Source organism: Stegodyphus dumicola, chromosome 7, assembly GCF_044657685.1.
Source record: "Stegodyphus dumicola isolate Sdum_Otavi_A_Nest chromosome 7, ASM4465768v1".
Classification (NCBI taxonomy): Eukaryota; Metazoa; Arthropoda; class Arachnida; order Araneae; family Eresidae; genus Stegodyphus; species Stegodyphus dumicola.
The window spans coordinates 204,834,848-204,854,600 of NC_140774.1; the positions used below are offsets into that span (position 1 = coordinate 204,834,848).

Here is a 19,753-nt window from a genome sequence, read left to right on the forward strand (position 1 = left end):
CAAAATGCGCAAATATGTAGATTCATGTATATCTTAGAAAATTTTGATTAAAAAAGTCTAATTTTTTGCAGGTATACTTAGAAATACACCTAATTTAAGATGATGGTAAAAATTTTATAGGTTTTATTCAAAAGTTTTTTCGAAAAATTTATAAAAAATATTTAAAAATACAAATTTAAAAAATAAATTATAAAAAAAATGGGTGAATTTTATTTGGAATGAACCTAAATTTCGAAATATTAAAGGAAGAAAAAAGAAGTTTAATAAAAAATGAGGTATTATTAAATATATACCAAATTCAATTAACATGGACTAACTAAAATTTTGAGAGCTAATTTTTTAAAAACTACTCGTGGGATTTTTACAAAACTTGGTAGTCTGGCATAATTTGAGTTATAGAATCGAAATATGGAAAAAAATGGCACGTTATTTCAGAAAAAGTCCGATTTTGTGTAAAAATACCTATGTTAGAATGATGCTATATATAAATCTAATATATATTAAGTCGCGCTTTCGAGACATGAAAAACAATTTAAATTTCGTTAATCGGCCCAGTAGAACGGAAGATATAGAACTGTAACCCCTTTTTTTTTTCTTTTGCACAGTGTACCTTATTTTTGTTTATACTGTCCAAATTATAAATATAGTTAGTGATTTGTATTTCTTACATTGTGTAAGCCATGTATCTAATAATTTTTCATATATATTATTAATTTTACTAGAGCTCACAGAGGAAGAACTCTGAGTTTGTGCCTTATATCAAGTCCTTTAGAGTTACAGAATTGGGAAATGGAAAACAATAACAACAAAAATTCCTCAAATAGTAATTTCTCTGCTGGATCTGAGGAAAGCAGTAATGTTAATAGTGAAGACGAAAGTGTAAGTAATGTGATTCTTTAAATGAAATCATTAGCTTTCAGTTTATAAAAATTATTCTTATAATTTGTATAAAACAATTTTTAATGTATTGAAGTAATGTATAATTTCCAATAATTATTGCACATATGCATATGCATACTTATATATATATGTACTCTATACACTTTGCTTAACTGCAGGGGGTTTCCAAAAATTAAGGAAAAATCTCAAAAATTGCGATAACTTATTCAAATATAAGCCAATCCATAGTCAAATAAGAATTGCTGAACAAAGCAAAATTCAAATTAGTGGGGCTGCGATAGAAATACGTCACCTGTGAGGAGCATAAAATTGCAAGTTTGCGATGGAGAGCTATTGGGAGACTAGAGGCAGGACAAAGTCAGACAGAAGTGGCCAGATAGCTAAATGCGAGTCCTTCTGTGGTTCATAGACTTTGGCAACAATTTTTTTATACCACAGAGTCGCCATCCAGGAAGTTAAGCCAAGAAGGATGGCCAATCGCTATGATGAGTACTGCTGACCAGTATTTGTTTTTATGTTCATGAAAGAATAGATTCAACACAGATCCTCCCTTGCTGCAGCACCTGGAAGGTTGGTCTCAATCTCAACCTTGCATAGAAGGCTTCATAAATGAGGTCTGTACACGAGGTGACCAGCGATTTGTGTGCTGCTCATGTCATGTCGTGGAAGGGGATGTTTGAGATGGGCACATCAACATGTTCACTGGACTGCTGATCAGTGGAGGGCTGTTCTCTTAATGGATGAGTCCAGGTAAGGCAGTAGATGTTGAATCAAAACGATAGTAGGCATTATTTGATTTGGAGAGAACCTGGAACCCTTATTATCCATATCCATGAAAGAGATGCATAAGGAGGCATGAAAGAGATGCATAGGCCGTGTTTGGGGTGGTATCTGTTTGGATGGACACACAGACCTCCATGTCTTTCCACATGGAACCTTGAATGCTCAGGCCTATAGAGATGACATCCTTGATGCTTATCCTATGGAACTGATATACTGCATAACTGACGGCATTGCACATTGCTGTGTGTATTGTATTGCTTCTAGGAGAGATCACATTCCCTATTGAAAATAATTTTCCTATAAGAAACTGCACATCCGATTTTATACATATGCTAATTTCTCTAATACCATAATAATTTGGTAATTTCTTTTCATGTTATTTTATATCTTATTGTGTGTTGTATGCTGTGGGTGAGTTTCATTAAGTTCTACATGTAACTTTTTAAGTAATCATAACTTTTGTGATTTTCTTTTAATTAAAGATAACCAGTGTCGATTAATCAATTAATATTTTAAAGCATTAATATAGATACATATTTTGCATTCTTGTTTTTTAAAATGGGTGCTAAAAGGTTTATTGGAATATTTATATTTCTCAGTGTTCTTGAATGCTCAAAATGAATTCTGTAGTATGAATAAGAGCATAAGAGTATTTTTAATTAGGTGTAGTGTATTAGGCATAAAATGTTACACTTTAATGTTTTTAATGAACTTGATTAATGAAAAGTCAATTGGAATGTTTATATTCCTCATGAGTTTTTTTTAAATTTTATTATTATTTTATTAAGGTTTACTGTATAAAACCTTACAGTTTAATAAACTTAAAAATTAAGGAAATAGAACAGTAGTCTCCAAAATAGGGTATGCAAATTGATATTTGGGAGTATGCCAAAGAAGTAAGTTTACAGTTACTTGCCAGTGTATTGATTGAATGATCGTGTATAATGCGAGTTAGAGGTTCTCTCATTCTGCTGGTTTCACATGCATCTCGAGAGCTCAACATAATAAATGCATCAGTTTTGAGGCCTATGCACACGAAGACATTGGGAAGTAAAGTGCTGTACCTTTGGAGAGAAAGGATACTTCTGAACATCTAAAAGGAACCACTGTCTTTGTTTAATTTTATGGAGTGCAACTTATTATTTTCTTTTTCTATAATTACTACAGTTACTTTCATCTGCAATACAAAAAGTTTGGAGATCATCGCTTATAGATTAATTTAGATTACTTATTTAATGTTTGAGTCTTAGTGAGTACTTTATTTTAATTTAATTAATCACTTTATTATAATTATTTTTGTGTTTCTGATATTTTCAGGTTGGTCTTAAAAGAACTGCTCAAAATGATGATCAGAATGATACTCAGAATTTATCCAGCAAAACAAATGGCCACTGCCATAATAGTTCAGTAAAAGATAGCTGCAATAATGAATATAACACGCTCTCAGACCTTAAAACTAGTCGTTTCTCTGCTTCTCAGAAAGAAGGTACTTTTATTGACTCTGGATTAGAAAGCATAAGCAGCAGTCACAAAGCCGGAGATACTCCAGACAGCGGTTCTGATTTCAGTCAAGATAGTGCTAGCAGCATGGATTGTGAATCACCACGGATTTCAGGTCTGACTCTGGATGATGTAAATTTATTAGATGAGTACAATTCGAAATCTCTGCAGATGAGTACAAGCAGTTCTTTACCAAATATGGTAAACAATTTATTTATCTTTTGCACACATTTATTAGTGTAATTAAAGTACTTTATGGTGGTTCACATTTGTTTTCAGACACTTGTATTTTTGAAATTTATTTGCATAGATCTTATCATGAAATACAAACTTCAAATTTTCTTCTAATGTATTATTTTTTCTCTATTTCAAAACTTGCTTCTGGTGAAAAAAATATCAAAAAGTTCCTTATAATAATAATAAAAAAAATATTGTTCAAAAACTGTTAATCAGTAACTCCCATAACAATTCAGACTCATGAAATTTTTGCTCAGATGTTTTGCTAGATAGTGTTTCTTGTTACAATTTTTTGTCTTAACCCCTTGACATAAAACAATGTCCGGGAGACATCATTCAATTCACGTGTCATTGTAGATGACATCTCTAAGACATCAAGAACTATCTTTTGCCAACACTGTGCATTATATTATTATATGGCGATGTAAATTTGAAAATAAAATGTTGTGTTTCTGAGCTTGCTTATGAGTTTCCACAGTCGAGCCAAATTAAATGGTAGTCTTCGGACGTGCATTTTATTTGTATGTCAAAGGGTTAAATGCAATTATATTCAAAGAATTGTCATCTGCATTTGGAAATTTTTACTTGTTTAGTTATATTAGTACTTCCATTATTTCCATTGTGTGGGAAACATGGCAAGCTGCGATAAGTTAATGGCCTGTTAGAAATATAATAATTTATCTTTTCTAAAGATTGTAAAATGTGTTCAAAATAAAAAAAAGTGTCCTTTATGTAAAGTGTTTAAATTATTTTTGATATAATAAAACAATGGAAATTGCATGGAATTGTTAAAAATGTAGTGAAGCCTGTACTCCATTGCTAATTTTCCATCTTTCCTGCTTTCAAAAAATACCTAATGCCTCAGTGACGCCCAAAACTGAAAGGGTGGTAGAGGATGATTCTCCACACCCAGGATTTGACGATTGGGTCCCCTAAAAATCCCAGTTGCCCTTTGAAAAGGGAGGTATATAAGGTATTTCTCATGCCTTCTTGGCATGTCTTCATGGTGTGGTGGTCTGCATGCTGGGCACGTGTTCCAGAGGTCCGTGTTTCGATTCCCTGTGAAGGCGTTACTCATTTTTCATCTTTCCTGCTTTCAAAAAATACCTAATGTCTCTACAAAGTATTCTGAATAAAGAGCTGCGAGGTTAGCATAAACATATCACTGACATGTATGCTTCTGTTAAAGCTTTTAAATTCCAGTCTCTGTTTTAAATCTCGCCCTGTTATTACAAGTAAAAAACCTGAAGGATATGCTAGAAAAACAGCATTATAATTGCAAGGATTTGAAGACAGATTTAAGGAATTTAATGTTTTGGAGACAGAATTTAAATTATTTTCATTATATTAAAGGCAGATATGAATAACAGACCAGAAAAAAAATCTACAAATTGAATTAATTAATTTACAGTGTGATAGAAGATCTGAAGATACTGATCTGATTAACTTTTATTTGTATTTGTCAAAAGGTAAATATCCTCAGATACAAATTTTTGCAATAAGAGTTATGACTTTGTTTGGGGTATATGTGAACAGTTTTTTTTTCACAGTTGAAAATTACGAAGTTTAATAAAAGTGTTCGTTTGGCTGATGAGCATCTGTAATCAATTATGAAGATAGTTTCCAGCAGGTTTTCTCTACGGCTCGAGATCTTTTAGCAAACTCAGGGTACGCCATCTTCCAGGCAAACATTTGCCCCCATACAGCAGGTCATACACAGGCAGTATTATGCTTTGGGGGGGATATTCTCATGGGCGGCTAATGGAACCCTTAGTTGTGGTAGAACTGACCATGGAAGCTGTGGATTATCTGAGCATAACTGTAGATCAGTTGCACCCTTACATGGCGTCTGTCTTCCCAACTGGAAATGGAATCTTCCATCAGGACAACTCCCTATGTCACAAGGCTTGAATTGTGTTGAAGTGATTCGAGGAGCATACGTAACTGGCTACCTAACTCGACATATTTTAGCCTGAAAAAGCAGATGTGGGATGTCATGGAGCGGCAGCTCAGAGCTCAAACACCACCATGTCTTGACATGAAATGTCTATGCATGACCGCTGCATAGACATTTGGTACAATATGTCTCTGGTCATCTACCAAAAACTTCTGGCATCCATGCCAAGGGGAGTTGGAGTTCGTTTGAAGGATTGAGGTTATGAAATGTGTTATTAAGTAGGCAATCATTACAAAAAATTATTATGGAGCATGTTCAAACAGCCTGTGATACCATTTTAGGACAACTTAAGTGTTCCAAACCTATGGTCTTTGGTGGTTTGTCTATCATGTTTTTTGTGGTAATAAATTTTCAGAAACACAAAAAATAATGGCCAAAGATAGATCTGCATGTTGTCATTTATACAAGCACAAAACATTATACCTCTTTAATTTAAAGTGTAATAAATATGACATAATTTCAAAATTGTTAGTGATATGCAAAATGGAAATAATCTATTTTGTTGGCCTTGTACTCTTTTCAAGATAAAATGGCTTAAACTGTGTTTATTTTAATGACATCCATCAGGTTAAAAAAGTAGTTTGTAATGATAAGGTCATTTTGACTTCCTTTTCTTTATTCATAAAGTCGTTGGAGCTTTTTAATCATTTTTGTGCATATTAAAGTCTTCAAATTGTATTGTCAATCTTCATATTCAAAATACATTAAATGCCAAGCCACTGAGATGATCACTTCTGAAAGTTATCAGTATTTCTGGGAACATAATAAACACTAGCACTGAATTTTCCGTCTCTTAAGATGGCCATTACCAGTGTTTGTACGTGGTTGTTTTTTTCTTCATACCTAGTCTTCATGAGTAAAAATCACAGCTTTCCGCCGCCCTAGTTGTATGTTAAAATCATTTTAATATATTTATTGTAGCTACTGTAATACAACTAAATTATAAACATTATTTGTATTGTCATAATTATAATGGATATAATGTTTCATCTTAAATGCATGCCTTCCAATGTCATCTGGAAATTATTTGAGCCTTGAAATGCTTTTTCAGTAGTTCATTTGTTAGCTTTTATCATATGAAAAATAATAATTATTTTTTCTTATATAAAAAATTAAATACTAGGAGTTAGTATAAGTTAGTTGTGATTGTTTAAATAATTTTTATTCCTAAATCTTTGATAGAAATCTTCAGGAATAGAAGTAGCAGTAAAGATACATTTGAATGATAGAAATGAAGATCTTGGATTTGCTTTCCTTTGCAAAGAAGATGACGGTCAGATTATTGTAGACGCTCTTTCCGAAGGTAAGCATTATTTATTTCTTCTTGTAGCTTCCTTTAAAATTTCCAAGTTCAAATAAAAGGACAGCAATGAACTGTAGGATCAAAAAACATTTCCTCTGATGATGAAAATGCAGTACAAACTCCGAGATCTGGATTTGTCAGGACTTCAGCGATTCCGGATGTGAGATTTTTCCGGGAATTAGATCATCAGTTTAAATCTAGCAAGATGGCATAATTTTTTTTTTAAATTAAAAATATGAAATTGTGATTTATGAAATAATGAAGCATCTTAATGAATTATCTTTGATCTAAAGGGTATCAAAATTTACAAAAAAAAGCTTAATATTTATTTGTTTACTTTATTAAACATTTCTTTGAATGGAAATTGTTTAACCCTTTCCGGCACACTACCTTTTAAAGTTGGAATTTCGATTAAAAAGAAGGTAGGCAGACTAATTAGACATAGAGGCGTACACAAATAAAATTTTGTGAAGATAGCACTTATTGTTTTAATTCTGTGGGTGTGCCCAAAGTGGGGCACACTGATTGAATAGAGCTTAGAAAAGATTGCTGAAGCGACCATTACCGGGAAGCACGTAAAAGCGCAAGAGATTTTGCCTACAATTAAAAAACACTAGATTCTGAACACCGTAGCAGATTTAGCATTACCTAGGGTGTTCCACGGGGAGACCTACAACTCTATACTCCCCTAAAAAGAAAGTGACACCTCCTCTAGAAAAGCACAACCCAATATTTTATGTTTTGCACGTGCACCGGGATCCGTATCAAATTCACTATCTGAAGCAATTCGTGTAGCACTTTCAATGCTTCAGAAATGCTCAGCCCTCTTCGATCCATTTGGAAAATAATTGAAAATTCGAAAAAATAAACTAATATGATATCTACAATTAGAAATTACAAACTGCAAAATAAAATTAAATAAATGTCTACAACTCAAAACTACTAAACGTAGCACTACTGAAACTTTGACCGAAAGCAAAAGAGAAAAAGAAAACTGCTCTAATGAAAAACCAAACAGCTAACTGATAAAATTACCCTTGACCTTCAGAAAATCACCCCAACAATTTGTTAGTTAATAACCAAACGTCCCCCCCCCTCAAAAAAAAAAAAAAAAAAAAAAAAAAGAGAGAGAGAGAGAGAGAGAAAAGAAGAAAGAGAAAAACAGGACAATGAACTGACCAATGAGATGTGGAGAAACTAAGAATACAGTCTCTCAGTTGTCCTAGAGTCTGGATACATCTCGGGTTCGATTTTAGGCAAGATTTCAAGGTAAAAATTTAAAACTAATATAGAATAAAAAGATTAGCATACAGCCAAAAAAATAACATAGAAATTTTGTTTCAAACAATTCCCTTTATACTCTAAAAAGATACATTAAAAAAAAAATCTGGAAAATTTCTTTGAAAAAAATGAGGGTCTTAAAAAACTAAACATGGTTAAAATATATGGATTGTTTTGTGTTGAGCTGCCATCTTCTATAAATAAAGAAGGTTCAGAGTAACCTGTAGTAACCTCTAAATCCTTTTTCATTCAAATTTTCTGTACGTACAGAAGGAAATTTTTAGGTGTGCCCAGACCAGGCACACTGTGCCGCAAAGGGTTAAGTTGCTTCATTTTTTTGTGCTTATACTTTCTCTTCAGTTTTATAGACAGACATAATTTCTTGTTCAGTTGCAAAGTTCCACTGTTCAAGTCTTTAGTTGCTGAGTAGAGAATTCTGACTAACTTGTAAATTGAAATTTTTTTGGTTTTCAATAACCTCTCATCACTTTCTTGGTAACGGTATTTTCTGGATCTAGAACCATACTACAGATTTCACCATCCGTTAATTGATTGATGATTAGAACATCACCATCGCAATGAAAAACTTCTGTTATATCATCTTCACTTCTTTACAAAATCCATTAGTTGGAAAAGCAGATAATGAGGTATTTTATTCAGTACCGAAGTAAAATTAAATTGGATTTTCCATATGTTTTCTTAAGGGGAAAAAATAAGATGTGCATTAAAAAAATTCCTAAAAAAAATTTTGTTCGTGGCTTTAAGGTCCAGATTTTAGATCATTCCGAATATTGGACATCCGGATCTTGGACTGTGTATTGTATATAATCTGAGTGAAAGTAATTGATGTTCGTCCTTTCCTGTCAGTTTCTCTGTGTTCATTATAATTATTTTTGAAATTTAAGAAACTTGAATAATGAACTCGTGAGTAATGTTTTAAATACTACGTTTGACAATTAGAGAAGAATTAATTTAACCAGTAGACGATTAAGCATAATAAATGTAAGTAGTTATTATTATGCATCAAAGCAGTTTTAGACCCTAGTAATTTAAGTTGACCAGACAAAATCGATTAAAAAAATGAGTGCTTTTCTTTTAAAGCCATACCACATGTTTTCAAAGCCATTTAGGTTGTGTTTGGCTCAGTGCTAGGGAAAATGGAAGCCTTGGAAGCAGCATATAATTTCATGATAGAAACCTCCAAATCCCATTATGGGAAAAGAATATGGTGTATGCTATAGGATTGTTCAAAAAGTAAAATGCTGTTCAAGCAAGAAAATTTATCCTATGTGTATGGAAAAGATATATTGACAGAATGCCAGTGCCAAAATTGGTCTGCAAAATTTCGATCTGGCAATTTTGATCTTGAAGATGCACCATGCTCAGTTGAACCATGCACCATGCTCATGGGATAGTTGAAGTTAAAGAAGAGCTTAAGAATATAAGGAACCAGTATGTCAAGCTTTGAGATCAAATCTATGCGTTTTCAATTATCATTAATGGTTGAATTCGATAAATTCAATCTCTGGGCGATCTCACGTGTTGTTATTCGCCGGTTTGCATCAATTAATGCCTTTACTGTGTCTTTATCAGCTTCAACTGGCCTTCCAGAATGTGGTGCATCTTCAAGATCAAAATTGCCGAATTAAAATTTTGCAGTTTAGTTTTGGCACTGGCATTCTGTCAATACATCTTCATTTTACACACTGGATAATTTTTTTTGCTTGCTTGAACAGCATTTTTACCTTTCCGATAGAAAAAAAAGTAAAATATGCTGAAAATGCTGCTTTTCAGTTTCCATATTTGAAAGGGCCAAAAACTACTGCCTAGAATCAATCGAATTTTTTCACAAACTAGCCTTGCTATATCAGCTGTCAAAATATATAATGATTATACAGCTAAAGTGTGAAGTTTGCTGTCAAAAAATACAATTAAGCTCTCTGTTGGGGAAAAATGAAATTACTTTCCAAACAACCCAATATTTTTACCTTTCACTAACATGTTTTGATGTCTGTCTATATGTATGTGTGTGATCATTTTTTCATCCACTCTTATATCAAGCTTTTAAAAATTTCTGTTTTCCGTATAATTAAGCTTTCTGAAATCAGATAAAGAATTGAGTAGATTTAGGGTAAAATTTAGCTGATTATATTTGAAGCCCAAAACAATTTTGTAACATACATTGTTGCATGTAGTATATGAACATAATATATTGTAGCAGTTGAATTAGTATTGATTCCTCGGACCACCCCCAGGGTGTTCTCCCTCATAATTGGGGTGGAAAGTTTAACAATTAGCTAGGTTCAGCAATACATCAATTACCTGTAGTACTACGGAGGTGCTGACCTAGCTTCTTACCTGTACCTGTACTTATTTTTATTTGCAAAGCTTCTTGATTGTATCTTTCTTCTTTCATAGTGCACTATTTTCAGTGTTCCTGACTGTATATACCCAAGTAATTTGTATATTTTAAATAAAATGACAGTATTTGTGTATCTATTTCTTTCAGAAAGCATAGCTTACAATGCAGGTGTACATCTTGAAGATCAAATACTTGCAATTAATGGTGAAAGTATTGCCTCAAAGCAGCCTTTAGAAATTGCTTCCATTTTGGAGAGAGCGAAAAAGAATGGTTCTGTCGATTTGCTGTTGTGGAGGCATCACAAAGGTAAGAAAAAATTGTTCTGTTGCTCTTTCAGCTGCTTTCTTTTTGAATTGCTGCTATAATACTACATTAGCAGCATAACATTATAAATGAAATTTCAAATAGATTGTGTGCATTATAAGTTGTCCGTCTATTTTTTTAATGCAGATTAAAATATCTTTGTTTCTGGTGTAGATCATCACAATTATCATTTCCTAGTTTTTATTATATTGTGAATAATTATTTCAGCATGAAGAAAATAACAAATTTAATTTTCCAAAATGTATATTCTACTACCAAACAAAAATCAGTTTTTAAAATTGATAAATTTAAAAACCAGGGAAAATTTTCCACTCTACACAAATAAGTGTGAATTTAATTTATTATTAATCTGCAATTATTTTAAAACAATATTGTGCCTAAATTATTTTTGAATTCAAAATTTTATGTATTATAATTTTATTGTTCAAAAGCTAATATTATGTTTTGTATGTTTCAAAATTATATCTCTCATGTTTTGCTACTCTAATGCTTTTTCTCTCAAAAAGGCTTCTCTATCACTTCACCTTTTTCTTTTGAAAAGGAGTAATGTGTAAGATAAAAAATATGAAAGCAAACTTCTAAATTTAATTTATTATAACCTCATTTATTTATATTTCATTTTGGAACTTCAGCTCTCTGTCCTAAAAATAGTGCCATGAGTCTTAACTGCATCATTCAAATAATTCATGAGATCTTATGTAATGCTTACTGCAGATATCTCTTGCCTGAGCAAAATAATTGTAAGCCAAAACTAACTCGAACTGAAACTTGACTTCCGCCCTTCTTACTCTGTACTGTGGCACTCTCTCTTTTTTCACTTAAGCTTTCATCTTGTTAAGACGCTGCAGCAACCTTCTATCACTGTAGTATCAAAATTGTAAATGTTCTGGAAGTGGGCATGATTGGAGTGCCAAGTGAATTGTGGCCACAAAATGTGAATTTAAATAAATACGGAATTTAATTTGGGCTTGACTGTTTATTCTTCAAAATGGATGGACTCTCTAAGCATCAAGTATCTACATCATTAATATTTCTCCGTTTCCTAGATTAATGCTTCCAAAATTGTGCTAATACAGTCAAAAGTCTTTAATCCAGACTTGTCGGATTATTGGTTTTTCCGGATTATAGATCATCAGTTTAAATCTGGTAAGATGGCATGCAGAAGTTATAAAATTAAAAATATGAAACTGTAATTTATGAAATAAAGAGCAATTATGATCTAAAGGGTATCAAAATTTACAAAAAAAAGCTTAATATTTATTTGTTTACTTTATTAAACATTTCTTTCAATGCGCGCATGTGTAAAGCATACATTATGCATAGTCAAAATTAGAAAATTGCAACCAGAAAACTATTTGATGTGTATTCGTAATATTTATAATGACGAGGAATTTGATTTAAATCATATCAAAGACGAAGTACATCGAGATGAAATACTGCATTTAATAAGGAATTATAAGCCGAATAAAATAAAAACATTTGCCCTGAAGATAAGGATAGTGCTGACAGATCAACTTCCAGTTCATTGAGCGCCGTGAAATCCCCCCACCCGCGCAGAGCAGCGTGAAATTGATAAACAGATTTCGGAATGGTTAGAGAAACAAAGGATATGCCTTTATCCATTTTTTGCAGCAATTCCACTTTTTGTTTGATGGACATCCAAACATGCTTTTGGCAGCTCCAGAATCGGAAATTCTTTCTGACATAATCAAAAGTTCAAGCTTACTTTTATAAAATTTCTCTAACAGTCTGCAAAAAATAAGAAGCTGGATCCAATTAGAAGATTAAGGAACAATGCAATCTGCAACATTAACTGAAATAGATAATTTCAGCTTAGCTTATACCATCCGTTATACATTAAACGTGCATGCGTAAACATATTGTGTGCATGCGTAAACACATTATGCATTTACGCATGCTCAGAAAGTTTGTAACTTTGAGGTCCGGATTATGGACATCCGGATTAAAGACTTGTGACTGTATTACATTTATTAGCCTGACAGGATTGGATTTTGTGCTACTAACCTTGATGCAACATTTATTCCTCAGTTGGATATCTGTAAAATAGTGTGTACAAATTCATCATTCTAAAAGTTTTCATTGAGTATTCAAATATGCTGTGCTATCATTACCTATATATATATATTTATTATTCTTTTCATTCGCTCCATTAACAGAAAATTAGCAAAATAGTATTGTTATTTAAAATTTAATTCAACTTACTTAAATTTCTTACATATTGCATACGGATTATGTGTATGTATATCTGTATTATTAAAATAATGAATTTGTGTGTATGTTCCTCACATTATGGAAAAACACCATCACATAGAGCCCAATAATTTTGAATACATATAGTCCTTCACCTGAGCATGTACACCTCAAAGTCCAAATTTTTAATTTAAAAAAAAATTTTTTTTTTTTTTTTAGTTCATATTCTGACAAAATTTAAAGATTTTTTTATTAAAAAACTCTTCTTTATAATTAATGTGATGCCACTTGGCAAAGTATAAGATATATATGTTTTAAGTTTAATCAGAAAACTCAGTGATTCAAAAGAAATGTGTTGCCATGCAACAATGTATAAAATAGGTATATGTCTATTAAATTTAATCAAGAAACTTGGCTGTCTATAAAAAATGTCTTGGCATTGCCAGAAGTGAAATGTTTTTAGTTTCCTTCACCTGAGCATGTGTGTTCCAGTGTGTTGCCATTTAGCAAGGCATAAAATATTTAATTTTTCTTTCAAATTTAATCTTTGATTAGCAAACTAAGTGATTTAAAAGCAATAAATGCAGTTTTTCATTTCTATTTAGTTACTGATTGCTAGATTGATGAAAAATTACACTGGCTGTAATCCTTGAAATTAGATATATATATTGTTAAATTACTATTCAAGCATTTAGTATGCTAAAAAGATATAGATCTATTTTTAATAACATTTTTTTAAAATCTTGTAACATGCTTCCTGTTATGCTGAATTTTCATAATTCAAAACATGTATTTTAGCTGCAGGCAGTTCTGACTACTCTCAATCCCATACGTCGGTGTTTCCAGTTGTGAATGGATCGGCATATAATAATAATTCAGTGAGAAAAAGTACTTTTATTCAAGATGTTGACAAAAAGACCAGCCAAAGTATATCTTCTGCAAATCAGAATGAGCTTAAAAATTCTGAAACATGTAAAAAATCTGGTCAGTGTTCTCTGTATCACACTGAAAGAAGTATTGAATCTGAAAACGAAATGTATGTTGATGATTTTGAAGAACTGAATCGGAATTCTAAACTTATTGAAAAAAATCTTCAGAAATTGCCAGTAAATGATGAAGTAAGTTTTCTTTAATGAAAATATTTGTGTGTATGTGCATATATCGTATATGCACACACACCTTTACCTTTTGTGTATGTTTATATAAAAATTTTTGTAATATGTAATGTTAAAAATTCATTTGGTTTTTTATTTTATATTTTTTATGTTATAATTTTTAATGTATTAATTTGATGTTTTAACCATTTCTGGACGGAGATATAGATGAACTGAAGAATATGCCATAATAGTATTCGGTTCATCTATGGCTGATATGACAACCGCGTCACAGAGGATTAGTGCCGAGCTAGACAGCTGTAATGTATACATCATAATCATGCGGAATGAAATGTAAATAATTTTAATTCTAGCAAATGGCACCCTATATCCATGTTACCAAGATAAATAGGATTATGATACCTGAACTTCGACCTTTGACTGTTTAATTTCATTTTGAAAGGTAGATAATGGGATTCAATAATGTAAACAAGTGTGCTAGGTCTTTATGCATGTTCATTTTTGTTTATGTTTCCCTCAAGTCTGAGGGAGGTCTGAGTCTTTCCTTCCTTTCTGAGGGAGGAGTATCTCTTGTCAATGCAGATTTTAGATATTTTTTTTCTTTTGTGTCAATTTTGCACTATTTTTCATTTTTTTCTTTCTTTCTTTTTATTTTCTTTACAATGTCAATCCGAAAGCAATGTATATCGGAAGCAGCTGACTTTATTACAAGAAGATCTGATAGCAGCGAGGGCAGTGGCTAAACAAAATTATAAAATGGAAGAAAGTGTTGAGAAACTAAATTGTATATTGCAGTGTAACAAAAAACTTGGGAAAATGGATATTAACCCTCTAAGCACCATGACCAACTTTATCCAGTCATAAGATTTTTTTTGTCACTTATTATATATCATATTTTACTTTCTTACTTTACTTTGTCTAATGATAGTCACTAGTAAAAATCTGTAGGCATAGGGGAGGTAAGAGACAATCTGGCTACATTTGCTGAATGCCACACTGCTTGTCAACATGGCAAAATGGGTGGGAGACATAAGTCATGATAGCATTTCATCCTGTTACGCATCAGAGGCATACTAATGGTTCATTCCAGCAGGATAACGTGATACTGCACACGGAATTCGTTAGCCCACAAGTCTTTCTTTCAACATGCCCCATTGCTTCCTTGGCCGTCGATGTCCCCTAATCTTTCTTGATCGAGCATACATATACTCAAATTACGTCATTGTTTGTCTGCTTTAGAGAAAGTCACAATATTATTTTCCATCAACAAGCAAAAATTCCGAGTAAAATTGAAATAGTAAAAAAATTCAGTATTTTCTGATTACCTGTATACCCACCAAAAATGCTGTGAACTTGTTGATGACTAATTTTTTGTATAGCTAATCTGCAAAAGGTGACCAATTTTTCAAAATGGGGGCACACTAAGAATTCCATACAAGAGCAAGCCAATCAATAAAATTAGAAAAGCAAGAAACATTGGTAACAAAACTTTTACCTTTTTTCAAGAAATTCTTTTTTGTGCTGTTCTTCTCCCCATGTATACAGTAATCTGTTTTTGCTTAAAAAAAAAGGCATATCGTAAGTTGCTACAAATCTAATTTGGCAACATACTACTTTGCTTTATGAATACTTTTTGCAAATTTTTGGCATGAGTACGGATAATCAGACAGGACAAAAAAGTCATATGTAGATATTACCAAGTTCTGTGGGGACAAAAAAAAATCTTCATTTCATGATGTATTGAAGATAGATGGGTTCAGTATTTTACATTAGACTGTATACTGTACTGTACTGTACAGATACCACATTTTTTCAGTGTTTGTTATTTTTCAAAGGTATAAGGTTACTTTCATATATCATGAAAAAAAAAAAGTATGTGCAGTTTATTTATCATTGCTTTATTTGTAAACAGTTATATTATTCTGTGTACACTGTGCCCCCCCCTTCCAAAAAGGGGGGAAGTTCTATATCTCCCGTTCTACTGGGCCAAATAATGAAATTTAACTTTTCATATCTCGAAAGTGCAACTTAGGATATGTATTAGATTTATATATAGCATTAGGTTTTACCTATATTTGAACGATCTAAATACCAAATATAGCTATCTAGATCGATTGTTCAAATATAGGTAAAATCAGACTTTTTCTGAAATAACATACCAATTTTTTCACGTATTTCAATTCTACTACTCAAATTACGTCAAACTCCCAAGTTTTGTAAAAATTGCACGAGTAGTTTTTTAAAAAATTGGCTCTTGAAATTTTAGCTCCTCAATGTTAATTGAGTTTGTTATATATTTATTAATCTCTCTTTTTTTTATTAAACTTATTTGACTCTTCCTTTCACATTTTGAAATTCAGGTTCATTAAGTAAAATTCACCCATTTTTTATGATTTATTTTTTTAATTTGTATTTTTAAATAATTTTTATAAATTTTTCAAAAAATGTTTTGAATTATAGTTTATAAAATTTTTGTCATCTTAAAGTAGACGTATTTCTAAAATACCTGCAAAAGTTGCAGTTTTTTATTGAAAATTTCCGAAGATATACATGAATTTTTATATTGGCTTGTTTTGAAATTTGGCATATTTGTTGAAAGTGATAAAACATCAAATGTGATTTAGACACTTTGGTAAAATTATTTGAATGTAAGAATGATGTAACTTTATGCCCCGCTCATGCACTATGTAAAAAGGTAGGAACGAGGTGCCTTTTTTTTTGCTCCGGCATAATGGAAGTGAAAGGAAAATTAGTTGCCATATATTAAGAAGTTTGCCAAGTGAATTATTCTTGCCGCAAACTAAAAATTTTTTAAATTTCTCCGCAAATTTTGCACCAAATTTTACAAAATTTAATTTCTAGGCATAATTTGAGTCGTAGAATCGAAATATGGGAAAAAAAATAGTATGTTTTTTCAGAAAACATCCGATTTTGTGTCAAAATCCTATGTTAGAACAGTGCTATATATAAATCTAATATATATCCTAAGTTGTGCTTTCGAGACATGAAAAACGCAATTTGAATTTTATCAATCGGTCAAGTAGATAGTGGAGATACAAAACTGTCCCCCTTCTTTCCCCCCACAGTGTACTTTATTTAGTATTGATAATCTCTTGTTATGAGAAATGTATCATTTAAACATTATATGGTCCTGTTATCCTATTATTAAATACAGTTACAGTTACATATATAACACATTAATTTCATAATATATATTTAATTGTATATTAGAGTGTTTTAATATGTTGGTTAAAATTTATTTAAGTTGCATCTGATTTCATTTTATATTGCATCATGAAAATATTCAGAGGTTAAAGAAACTTAATGTTATTGAGCATTTATTTGAGACATGTTTCTGAAATTTGAATCAGTCTATTTATAAAATTAATTCACCTTTAGATAAAAGAAAATGGAAATCAAAGCACAGTTTCTCCTCCTAATTCTGTTTCTTCTGTTCTTTCAACTGTTTCTAATACATCTGTGATTGCTAATGGATCAGTGACCAAAGATTCATGTAGTGTAACACTGAAGAACGTTCCTGCCATAAATGATTCAAATGCAACTTCTGCTACATCTGTTTCCAAAACATCTATGATTAAGAATAGATTATTAGCTAAAGATATGCCTAGTGTAGAGAAAAAGGAAAGAACTGTTTCCGAAACATTTATGACTGCAGTCTCACTGTCTAAAGATGAACCTAAAATACAGAGAAAGAAAGCACATTCTAAAAATGACTTAGGTGTAACTCCTTGTAGAACTACTTTCAATACTTCTGTGACTGCTGATTGCTCCATGGTTAAAGATTCACCTAGTATAGAGCAAAAGAAAGTACCTTATAAAAATGACTCAGCTGAAACTCTTGTTACAGTTGTTTCTGATATATCTCTGCCTGCTAATGGCTGTCTGGGTAAAGATTCAACAAGTATGGAGCAAAGGGACTCTGTTGGAACTTCTATCACAGCTGTTTCTAATACATCGGTGACTGCTAATGGCTCTTTGACTAACGATTCACCAAGTGTAGAGCGAAAGAAAGTTTCCTCAGAAAATGAATCTGTTGTAAGTTCTGGTACAAGTATTTCCAAAACATCTGTGACTGTTAATGGCTCGCTGACTAAAGATTTACCTAATGTAAAGCAAAAGAAAATACGTCTTAAAAGTAACTCACTTATAACTCCTATTATAGATGTTTCCAGTATGGCTGTGACTTCTGATGGCAGTCTGACTAACACTTCAGCAAATATGGAGCAGAAGAAAGCATCTCCTAAAAATGGCTCTGTTGGAACTCCTATTACAGCTGTTTCTAACACATCTATGACTGCTAATGGTTCTTTGACTAACACTTCACCAAGTGTAGAGCAGAAGAAAGTTTCCCCAGAAAATGACTCAGTTGTAAGTCCTGTAACAACCATTTTGAAAACATCTGTGACTGTTAATGGCTCCCTGACTAAAAATTTACCTATTGTAAGGAAGAAGAAAATACGTCTTAAAAGTAGCTCTCTTGTAACTTCTATTATAGATGTTTCCAGTATGGCTGGGACTTCTGATGGCTATCTGACTAACAATTCAGCAAATATGGAGCAGAAGAAAGCATCTCCTAAAAATGACTATGTTAGAAATTCTGTTACAGCTGCTTCTAGTACATCTGTGACCACTAATTGCCCACTAATGACTGAAGATTCACCTAATGTAGGACAAAAGACAATATTATGTAAAAGTGATTCAGATGTAACTCCTGTTGCAAATGTTTCCAAGATATTTGTGACTACTGATGACTGTCAGACCAAAAATTCATCTAGTGTAGAACAAAAGAAAGCTTTTTCTGAAAATGACCCAGTTGTAATTTGTGTTAATAAACCAGCGTTAGAACAAAAATCTGACTTCAAAGATGAAAAACAAAATTTAAATTCTGATCAGAAGAAATCGAAAATTAAAATCATAAGAAAGAAGGTGAATTGCTGTAATATTAAGCATGTTTGTGTGCATTGCATGCTATAAGAAAATCACCAAGCTTGTGAAGTCACATTATAAAATGTTTTTGTGCTTAATCTTATGCATCTTCTAATCAAATTTTGAATGTTTTCAAATTTAAGATTACATACATCCTCCAAGTCTTTCACCTCATGAAATTTTGATGGTAAGAACTTTAGCAGGTGCAGTGGGCTGGCTGCATGGGTTTTACCGGTTTTCTCACACTGTGTGTAGCATGAATATGAACCATTTTCTCTAGTTCTTCATAAAGACATCCCTTTTTAAGGCAGATAAGATTGCTTTGATATAATAAATAACACAATATAACCTGAAAATGAGAACCACTTGAAAGGTATTGGATTCACATATTCTATGCAATGAAAAATTATTACAATATGCATTATTAACAAAATGAAATTTCCAATAAGTCAAACTAGACATTGATTTTGAAACTGGTGTTAACTTTTCTTGAAGTAAGATTTTGGTACTTCCACCCAACCCTGAAAAGAGTCACCACCTGATTCTGGCTATTTTTTGACAAGTTAAAACATAAAGGACAACAGCCATTTTCAATACTGGTAACACACTAAGAATTGCATAAAATAAAATACGAACCAATTGACAAAAATTAAAAACACAAAAAAACATTCATAATAAAACTTTTTTTCCCTTTTTAATTTTTTTATCCCTCCTCCCCCCATGAGTAGAGCGATCTGTTTTAGCTTCAGAAAACATAAGGGAGTTGAAGAAATTTGGCATCGCAGACAACTTGGCACCACTTATCATCTGCAGAGTAATCTAATTTTCCTTAA

At 31.9% G+C, this 19,753-nt stretch overlaps 1 protein-coding gene across 9 annotated transcripts in view; it reads left to right on the forward strand.

Annotated features, from left to right (window-relative positions):
* Positions 1-19,753, forward strand: part of LOC118188745 (uncharacterized) — a 320,917-nt gene that overhangs the window by 235,604 nt on the left and 65,560 nt on the right. For 8 of the 9 annotated variants that reach the window (XM_085821267.1, XM_085821270.1, XM_085821271.1 and 5 more), the window contains 6 exons: positions 723-879; positions 3,001-3,384; positions 6,560-6,680; positions 10,471-10,629; positions 13,657-13,976; positions 17,373-18,920. In XM_085821267.1, coding sequence (XP_085677393.1) covers positions 723-879; positions 3,001-3,384; positions 6,560-6,680; positions 10,471-10,629; positions 13,657-13,976; positions 17,373-18,920 — 2,689 coding nt within the window. The remainder of the gene's footprint in view (positions 1-722; positions 880-3,000; positions 3,385-6,559; positions 6,681-10,470; positions 10,630-13,656; positions 13,977-17,372; positions 18,921-19,753) is intronic. The other variant, XM_085821274.1, reaches the window with a different exon arrangement.